This window comes from Rhinolophus hipposideros (genome assembly GCF_964194185.1).
Source record: "Rhinolophus hipposideros genome assembly, chromosome: 24".
NCBI lineage: Eukaryota > Metazoa > Chordata > Mammalia > Chiroptera > Rhinolophidae > Rhinolophus > Rhinolophus hipposideros.
In genome coordinates, this window is record NC_138070.1 from 6,253,263 (window position 1) to 6,263,642 (window position 10,380).

At 47.2% G+C, this 10,380-nt stretch overlaps 1 protein-coding gene across 3 annotated transcripts; it reads right to left on the bottom strand.

Annotated features, from left to right (window-relative positions):
* Positions 1-230: 230 nt before the first annotated feature.
* On the bottom strand, positions 231-8,507 carry MYL2 (myosin light chain 2). 3 transcript variants are annotated; one of them, XM_081037602.1, is made up of 7 exons: positions 7,765-8,507; positions 6,390-6,479; positions 4,711-4,786; positions 3,487-3,591; positions 2,849-2,927; positions 2,721-2,769; positions 231-1,032 (listed from the first exon to the last, which is right to left on the bottom strand). In XM_081037602.1, exons 1-7 carry the CDS (start codon positions 7,765-7,767, stop codon positions 934-936), a joined length of 501 nt encoding a protein of 166 aa, XP_080893728.1. In that variant the 5' UTR covers positions 7,768-8,507; the 3' UTR covers positions 231-933. The 3 variants fall into 3 exon arrangements, with proteins under 3 accessions (XP_080893728.1, XP_080893727.1, XP_080893729.1); XM_081037601.1 differs by having other exon boundaries at positions 7,742-7,952; XM_081037603.1 differs by lacking the exons at positions 6,390-6,479; positions 7,765-8,507 and adding an exon at positions 5,550-5,871.
* Between the last annotated feature and the right edge of the window lie 1,873 nt (positions 8,508-10,380).

Sequence of the window (10,380 nt, forward strand, 5' to 3'; positions counted from 1 at the left end):
GAGCTAGGGAGAGGCCTTCTCGTGTTCTTACAGCACCAGGTGAGCTCCTGGATGCTGCTATGCCTGAAGCCCTTGGACTTCTTAGTTAGGTGAACCTGTTTGTTTCCTACATTGGGATTCTTGCAGCCAAAATAGACCTGAATGCTTTAACAATGACTTTGGTCACTCAAAATTGAGAGTTAGTTCATGCCCCAGTTCCTGGACCTCAGACAAGGTCAGAAATCAGTACTCCTTCCATAATTTGCCAGGAGACAAGTCCAGACAAGTTTTACTTTATCTAAAATGAGAAATTAACCTCTTACAATTAATGGATGTGATTTTTCTTTTTCCAAATGAACCATATTCTTAGCATGCAGGTGAGGTCTCTTCCTCTTACATGATGCTGGGGCCTAAGCACATCTGTGGGGGGAACATTCCAGTGGCAATCTAAAGGAAAGGACGTCATGGAAGCTAGGCACTACGAATGCTGGAGCTCTTTAGAAGAAAGGGCTGTGGTCCTCTAGTTAACATTCCGGTGAAATGTGGCCCTTCACAGAAATAGTCCTGAGTGTCTGCAAAGGTCTACTTTAAATAAAGAGTTGCTAAGATTCAATAATAATCACAGCAGGGCCATCACTAGCTCATACCCTGCCTTCACGGGAACTAGCAAAGGGCCTTCCCACCTCAGAGCACTTCTGTCAGAGAAACACTATGAACAAAGACATCACCTCCTATTTATTTGAACATGCCCTCTGGAGGGATTTCCACGTGCAGGATGTGTGGCCACATGGTATTTATAAGCCACCCAGGCTGCAAAGAAGATGGAAGTAGATAAATGAGGCAGCCACCCAGCTAACAGGTCAGGGGCAGGGAGGGTGTTACTGGGCGAAGTGAGAGGAGAGCAGGACCGCCCTCCCCCACACAGCCGAGCCCAGGTCGGGCAGTGAGCCCTCTTTAGTCCTTTTCTTCTCCGTGGGTGATGATGTGCACCAGGTTCTTATAGTCCAAGTTGCCAGTGACATCCGGGGGGAAGGCGGCAAACATCTGGTCAATCTGCAGAGAAGCAGCAGAGAGACACGCGCTGAGGACGCTGGGAAGGGAGTGGGAAGCAGGGGAGGTGGGAGGCAGGGGAGGTGGGAGGCAGGGGAAGTGGGAGGGAGGGCTGTGTTAGGGGCAGGCCTGGGTGGAGAGGCAGTGGGGATTAGGGGGTCAGGAGGTCGTATCGGGCTGTGGGGGGTAATAGATGTGGAGACACATCACTTAGATCCCTTCCAGAAAGGACGTGTCATCCAGCTGCCGCAGAGAGTGGCAGGATCCAAGGTCACACCCATTCCTGGGGCAGCTCGCTGCCCACTGACCCGTGTGGGGCCCCACTTGGGACCTCTCGGAAGGGCTTTTCTAGCCCCAGGAGCCTTGGCCAAGACACTCTGGGGTTAAATCCCGGTCAACATCTCCCTCCTTGCCTTCCTGCTTCCTTGTCCTTCCTTCCATGGCTGCTGAGCCCAAGGGCCACCCTGCAGGGATGTTTCTGGGAAACCAGCCTGCCGTGGGTAAAGCAGGGATGACAAACGCAAGTGTGCAAAGGGGCTAGGCAGGTTATGTAAGGGAGCCTGGTGGGCACGTGGCTAAATGGAGACACACAGCCCATCTGCAGAGGTGGCAGCTGCTCAGGGCCAGCTGGATGTGGCCACGTGGGCAAGGAGGTCAGTCTCTGAGGGAATCTGATTTTTTGGGGGGGGAAACTAGAAATCTAGATTTTTTTTTAAAAACATGCTATTTCCACATTTTAAAAGTATTGGCTAGTTATTAAAAAAAACCACTGGCTATTAAAGCTAGCACTTATAGAGCTTTTGTTAGCATTTTACATGTATGAATTCATTTAATCCTCACCATATACTATAAGGTAGGTTCTAGTATTGTCCCCACTTTACAGATGAGGAGATTGAGGCACAGTGAGGTTAGAGCTTGTCCAAAGTCACAAAGCTGGTGGGAGGTGAAGGCAGGCTCTTTTAACTGCTTGAATTTTGGAGGAAAAAAATCTAAATAAAAATTTTAATAAAATGTAGAACTTGATAGGCTCAAGCCTGGGAAGGGGATATTTTAAATAGACTTATTAAAGTTCATTAATAATATTGACAGAACTGTTGCTTGTTCATATGGGACCTTTGGTTAATTAGTGTATGGGCCCCTTCCTTCAGGCACATTACTGCCACCTGCCAGAAAGTCATATATGTATTCTGATTTTTAAAAAATTGTAACAAGACACTTTACTGCCATCTGCTGAAAAACTATTGCAACAAATACATACTCTAGGATTGATATTGTGAGAATGGCATCCAGGAGAATGGTGCAGTGCACAACCTATGCCACAGTACATGGTACCCTGCACACCACCGTTACACCATCAGGAAATTGATGCTCTAACCAGGGTTCCATGCATTGTGAGGAAGATAGACCTGGAATCAGACTGACCTGGGTTTGAATCCAGGCCCTGGCATTGACCATTAGTGTTGTCCTTTTAGGCAGATGACTTCACTGGACCTCGGTCTCCCCATCTATAAAGTGACAATAATACTCTACCTCATAGAGTGATTGAGAGAATGAAATGAGTTAAGGGCTCAGTAAATAAGAGCAGGTTCTCAGTGTGGGGTCAGCGGTGTTTTGAAAAAAGAGGGAGATGGAGTCTCTGGAAGGGTGATGACAAAACTGGAGGAAAGAGAATGTCCAAAGGGTCTTGTTACCTCTTCCTGGGAAAACCTCTCCGCCTGCGTGGTCAGCATCTCCTTAATGCTGCAGAGAGAAAAGCAGCTCTGTATGTGTGTATGTGGAGGGCAGGGAGCCCCGCCCCTCCCCCACAGACCCCACTCACTAATCAGCTTTGAGCACTCCTTTGCCTTCGGGGTCAAACACTTTGAACGCATTGAGAATGGTCTCCTCGGGATCTGCCCCTGAAACAGAAAATGGGGTGTGGCTGGGATCCTGTGGTACCCCAGGAGGCAGGACCCAGCCCTCCCCAAGCTGGGGGTGAGGCCAGAGCAAGGCCAGTTGGCTTGGAGGAAAGACCCTGCTTTTTTTCTAGCACTGAGCCTTGATATTTTGAAAGAGTGCTGAGAATCCAGTTATTTCTGAGCAAACCCGAGGTCAAACATGGATCTAGATTTAGGAAGACTGGGATTTGAATCTGACTCCAGCACTTGTTAGCTGTGTGGCCACGGGCGAATGGCCTCTGTCTCTGAGCCTCAGTTCCCCATCTGTAGACTGGGGATAAGAATAGAACCCACCTCTTAGATGCTGTTAAATGAGGAAGGCATATAAAATGCTTAGCATGAAATATGGCTCCAGATATACCTCGGAGCAATGTTAGCTGCTGTTTCTATCCCCCCCGCCATGTTACTCTGCCTCCGTGTTCTGCAAATCCCTGTCTGTTCTCCTAGTGCTTTAATTCATACTCAAAGATGAAGACACATAAAGACAGACAGACACACAGACAGAGGCACATGAGCTTACCCTTAAGTTTCTCCCCAAACATCGTTAGGAACACCGTAAAGTTAATGGGACCTGGGGCTTCCTTGATCATGTCATCTATTTCCTCATTTTTTACATTCACACGCCCTAGAGAAGGAAACACACACTCAGGGCCTCCAAGCTGGGGCAGAAACAGCTATGAGGACACGGGCATTTGCCCTTGTAATTCCACTTCAGGGAATCTAGTCTAGGAATAATCAGAGACGGAGTGGATGGGCCAAAGATTCACGTGAGAAGATGTTCTTGACAGTGTTATTTATAATAGCCAGACAACTGGAAACAACCCAAATATCCGATGTGGGAGGGGTTATTTTTAAAATAGTGTCTTCAGAACCTGGTACATTTTATACAGGTAATTAAATATTTTACTCAAATGGTAAATGCTCATATTAGAAATTAGCCCTTCTTAGCTGGAGCTGGGAGAGACAGATCAGAATCATCAGAGGGAGCTTGTTCAAATTATACCTGTTATAATCCTTGGAGATTCTGATATACCTGCTCCAGCCCCTGCCACAAGCCCATACAGTACCTTTTTGAAAATTAGAAAAAGACACCCCTTCTTAAGATAATTTATGTTTTAAGTATAAAAATCTACAGTGGCAGCAAACATCAATAGTACTCTGTAGAATTGTGCAGTGCACAACCTGAACTACTGTTCATGGTGGCCCTGAGTTTTGGGGGGAGGAGGAGAGAGGGGGTGACTGGTGGCAGGTTGGACATGTATATTTTGAAAAAGCTCTATGCATTCATGCTCATACTATTGAAAGGTTAAATTTTAAAAAGCTGAATCCAAAAAAGAATGATTTCCAATTATTTAAAAAAACAACCAAAAACACAACCCCAGCCCCCAGATATACCTAGAAAAGACTTAGAGGCTAAAATGTTAATAGTGGGATGTGATCTAATGGGCAATGTTGTTTTCCCTTTTATACCTTTCTAAATTTTCCAAGTTTTCTGTTGTGAACTGGCACTGCATTCAAAAATCACACCCAAAAAAGTAATTTTTAAAGAAAAATGAAAGATATGTGAAGACAGTCAAAGATTAAACCCTTCTTTCCTATCTTCTGAAATGTGTCTTAAAGACCAATCATGGTTGAGCTGTTTCTTTGGAAAACAAGCTCTTCACCTTTTCAGTGTCCCCACCTGCCGCCCATCATGGGCATGGGATAAGGAGACCCTCCTGTAGGCCTAGAAGGGGTGACGTACCAAGGGCAGCAAAGGTGTCCCTCAGATCGTTCTTGTCGATGAAACCATCCCTGTTCTGGTCCATGATGGTGAAGGCCTGTGAAAGGGAAGTGATTGGCTAGTCAGCCGGGAGAAATTGGGGAGAGGAGCCGAAGAGGCTGGGCCTGGGCTGGGGGAGGTGGGATTCTGGGATTTTCAAGGAGCATCAAAGGATATTACATCCAGAGTCAAAGATGTAAAGCAGTCTGGCAGTTCCTCAAAATGTGAGGCATAGAGTTACCATGTGATCCAGCAACTCCCCTGCTAGGTATCTCATCCAGAGAATTAAAACATCTGTCCACACAAAAACCTGAACATGAATGTCTGTTGCAGCATGATTCATTATATCTCCAAACTGAAAACAGCCCACATGTCCATCAGCAGACGGATGGATCAACAAAATGTGGCCTATCCATACGGTGGAATACTATTCAGCCATAAAAAGGAAGGAAATAATGACACACGCGACACCATAGGTGAGCCCTGAAATATGGTTCTAAGGGAAGAAGCCAGACACAAAAGGCCACATATTGTATGATTCTATGTTCAGAATAGGCAGATCCATAGAGATGAAGACAGATCAGTGGGTGCCGGAGGCTTGGGGGAAGAAGGAAGTGGGGAGTGACGGTTGACGGGTATGAGGTTTCTTTTGGGGATGATGGAAATGTTCTGAAATTAGATAGGAATGGTGGCTGCAAAATTCTGTGACTAGACTAAATAACCACCGAATTGCACACTTAGTTAACAAGGTGAGTTTACGGTATGTGAATTATATCTCTATCAAGCTGTTATTGAAAAAAAGTTAAAAACTGGGGTCTCACCTGCCCTTCTGACTTGATAGCCCACGCTATCTGTAAAATGGGGCAGGTAATCTTGTCCATCTAGCTCGCGGGGAGACTCCAAGAGCTTGTAAACGCCCAGGTAGTTTACAAATGATGTGTCATCTCCACATTTTTTGAGTTCTTTGTTGCAGGTGGTTCCTGAAAGTATATGCACCCCTGCCCACACCCTCAGCAGTTGATCTCATTCCAGAGGTGGGGACAAGGCGAGGGAGGAGGGGTGGTGTAGTTTTCTCCCCGGAAGGTGATTATTTCAAGTTCAGATATGATATGTCATCTCAGGAATTCCTCTTTCCCTGGTGGCCTGTGGGACATGGCATTCATGTGATCTGAATGTTAGTGGGGACAAAAAGTGCAAGTGTTTACATCCTATTTGGAAGCCCCAGTGATTTCCCCTTTGATAGAAAACACACTGGCCTCTTGAGCATAGCTTTAGCATATTTTCCCCTGAAGGGCCAGGGGGAAGTGTGGGTAACTCAGTGAGAGCCATCACCACCGCTACATAAAGAATTCAGTCTGTCCTTCTCAGCCTTCGGGCAGTGGCTTAATTGCGCCTAATTGGAACTTAGGTTTGCTTAACAAGGCTCATAGAATGTGTTAGGGTTTCAGACCCAGCTGGTATTCCACCATTGAGAACTGTAAAATTAAAACTCCAAGGCATACTGCTTTCTACTTCTCAGATCGGCAGAAATACTATTTTAGACTGTTAATGCCTATTGTTGATGGATGTGGGGATAAAGGCATCTAACCAAGAGGACCCTGCAGGGGACACGGAATGAGGGGAATCTCCATCCAGGCTGATGATTCAACAGCTGCACCCACCTCCTTAAATTCCTGGATCTGGGTCTGTTCAAACATGGAGAACACATTGGAATTGGCACCCTCTGCTCTCTTTTTGGCTTTCTTGGGTGACTGGTGGAGGAAAAAAAGGACATCGATTAAGAGTCAGAAGCTAGAAATTAGGAAATAGGTCAAGCCCTATCTCTGGGTGAGCCTCAGCTGCTCCTCTGTGAAATGGGGGTACAGTGGCCACACTCGTCTCAGAACGGTGATGCTGGAGGGATAAAACGACACAACATGACATTTCTCAAAGGCCTCCTGGGTCTGGTGGATCATAAGAGACTGTGGGTCTTGCAGCAACAACTTTTAGAAACTAGGAGAGGTGGAGGTGCGTCTCTGGGGATGGAGGCCATACTTTCAGTTCAGCCCCTGGCAGATCCAGCCGCTTTTGTTCTGATGCATTTCACTAAAAGTTCAGTAACACAGAGAAGGAGAATTGATTGGAGCGGGGGAAAAAGTCAGGCTCACTAAACCATGAGGAATGCCGAAATGAAATGACACTTTTTCAGGGTGTTAAAACTCAACCGCTCCCCCACCCCCACACACAATTTCCCCTTTATCCAAATGGCAGTGAAATCTCTCCTCTAAATGGTCTGGCCTTGCACTATGCAAACAGCGCCGAGAAGAGCGAGTTAACAGTTAACGTGCCACCCCCTTCTCTGACTTTAAATAGTTACAGCAGACACTGTACCTACATTATTTCATTGAATCCTCATAACTGCTCTGTCAAGTGGATGCTAGTATTACTGTCACCATTTTACTGGGGAGACAACTGCAGCGCACAGAGGTGGGGTCACTTGCCCAAGGTCACACAGTCACAAAAAAGCAGAGCTGGAATTGAACTTGGGCAGTCTGACTCCAGAGGCTGCGCCTTAACCACTCTCCTACGCTGACCCTAATTTGGGGGCTTCCTGCTTAGGGAGTGGGGGCACCTAACCAAACAACACATAGAGAAAGGTTTTAATTTTGCAAGTTCAAAAGGTGAAAACAAAAAGATCTTTTCCCCAGCTGCCTGAACAAGAGAAAAGAATTACAATTTGATCCTTAAAAGCATTCAATCCCATTTTGCAAGCCCTGGGAGTTATTGATTCCTTGAGAGGTCAGTAGACAAGCCATAAAAAAGCCAACTCTCTTATTTTGTTTTTCCAAGTCCCCGGGAGCTGCTGTTATTTGTGGCTTATCAGGGCATTGATTGGGGTTCCTCTGTGCGCACACAGCAAGCAGTGCTTTTTCCACCTGGGCCTGGGGTCCTCGAAAGCCGCCTTTCTGCCCCTTCCCTTTGGTCCTTTGCTTGTAGGTGGCGTCCCCCTTCTCGCCCACTCAGAATCACTCACCTTGCGGAGCCCTCGATACTCACCATGGTGGAAAGGACGCAGCACTGGTTCCCTAGAAGAATCCCACAGGCTGTCCACTGTTCTCTGCTGGAACAATAAATACTTCCTCCCCATGTTTAAAAATAACCCCATGACCACTTTTGGCAGTAATAGGTGAGGCGGATACCACCTAAGGCCCCCCCACCCTCACCCCCATCCCATGCCGTTCTTCTGAAGTAAGGGCAGCTCACTCGCCACCTGGTGACACTTGAGACCCAAAAAGGCATTCAAGGTTAAAGAGCCGGGTGGCTGGGTCACAGGGAGAGATGCCGCACACTTTCTGCAGTGCTTGTGCAGGCAACACTTGTGCTTGTCAATTTTGAGAGAAAATGGTGGGGATAGGAGACTTAAAATTCTCTAACATTATCAGCCCCAGCTCTGACCTCAGGGCCTTGGCACCTGCAGTTCCCTCTACCTGGAATGTTTTTCCCTCAGAAATTTGCAAGGCTCTCTCTCCTTCACCCCTTCAGATCTTTGCTCCAATGTCACCTCAGTGAGACCTCCCCACCACCCTATTTAAAATAGTCATTCACAGGCCAGCCGGATAGCTCAGGTGGTTGGCGCAAGTGCTCCTAACGCTGAGATCGCTGGTTCGATTCCCACAGGGTCCAGTAAGCTGCACCCTCTCCCTGGAGCTGGGCTGCCGTGGGCTACTGTGCTGTGCTATGGGCGGTGACAGACCGCCTTAGCCCCAGATTGCTCAAGGCTCATGATACCAGCATGGGCCAGGGAGCTGTGTCCTACACAACTAGACTGAGAAACAACGGTTTGAACCGTAGTGGGGAGGAGTCAGAGGAAGGGGAAAATATAGTCATTCACGCTCCAGACCCCCTTCTCGGTTTTCCTTCACAGCATTTATCACTCTATAATGTGCTATGGAATTCACTTACCTTTTTGTGAGGGCAGTGTATTCTTTAGTTTTCCTCATCACTGTCTCTCCAGCTCGTAGCTTGTAACTGGCACAAAGCAGTTGCTCAGCACAGACTTGTTGGTTGACTGAAGAAATAATTCACTGAGCGCTTGCTATGTGCCAGGTATCATGTACAAACATTTCATGCTCATATTGAATTTTTTATCCACCCTGTGGGGTAGGGACCACCTTATCCTCTACATTCTCATTTCACAGATGAGGAAACAGGCTGAGAGACAAAGTGAGCCGCTCTGGGTCACACAGTGATGGAGCTGGGAGTGGATCTGAGGACCATTTGCTTCCAGAGTCCACGTTCTAAAGGGTCTTGGAAACGGCAGCTTGCCCTCTGGATGTGAGACTTTGTAGTTATTACTCACTCCTGGGATGGCTTTCCTCCTGTGCAGAGAGTGTGGCAGTGATGGGTTGGAGCCTCCTCACATGGGCTTCGGGGGGGCCTCTCTGAGCAGAGCTGGGGGACCCCTCAGTAGTGGGGTCAAAGGAAGGTGACTTGGGAGTCTGAGGAGCAGAAAGAGCTAAGTGAGTGAGGAGGTTGGGGGCACAAGGTGAGGCCAGCAAGGTGGGCAGGGCAGGTCATGTGGTACAACCTTGGGATTTCATTCCAGAAGCAAGGGGTTGGGGGCATAGGGAGTTCCAAGCAGGATCCTTTGTCTAACCCGTCCCAGGGCTGCCGGTGCCCAGGGACATCCTGAATTGGGAGCAAGGAGAGTAGGCACCACTCCAAAGGAGATCCAATCCACCAAATCAACCCACGAATATGTTCTCAGTTGCTCTGAGGTACTGGGACCTTCCATGGATGTTGTTAGAGAAAATTGGCAAGATCCTTGGTCCCCAAGAATGAACAAGCTAGTTAATAAACAGCGCAGACTTCACTCTCCTTGCCCAAGATCTGAGTGGGAATTGTCAGAACATTTCCATTGGATCTTCAGCAGTGTGAAGCAGTGGAGTGAAGCGATTTAGCCCTCAGGCTGGGAAGTCAGACAAAATTGCATCTGAACCCAGGCTCTGTGTGACCTTGAGCAAATACCTTCACCTCTCTGAACATATGAAATGGGAACAATAAAATATCTTCCTTATGAAGTTTTCTGCAGGGTGAAAGGAGATGAGGCCCAGGCAGGTCCTCAGTAAATGGCAGCCATCACTCACTTCCCTTCGTGGGTGAAAAAAAAATTCAATTTTGGGGGCATAAACCCAAGAACCATTTATTACCATGACAAAAAAAATTTTTTTTGCTCTCTCCAGTCACACATGGTTTAGAATTATTTAGCAGCACCTTCTAACAGAGTCTTTAATAACAAAAGACGTGTTTTCTTTGTGCACAGGCCCGTGTGTGTGTGTTTCTTTGTACACATGTACGCCAGTGGACACATGCACCACACTCATATACATGCACATGCACACACGGATAAAACACACCCATGCACCCAGGCACTCATGCACATACAGAGAGGCACATAACACACACATCCATGCACACATTGGCACACACACCCCTGCACACACATACACACATGTACGAGCACACAGGTCAAGAAGAGCTTTTCTGTCCAAGATTCTCTGATAACACCAGAATGAGTGTTTCCCTACCTAACAGGCACACCACAGCTTTTCATTAAAATGTCGTTTGAGCAGTCGGTAGCTATAAATGGCCAAGTGAAAAGGTTGTTGCAGC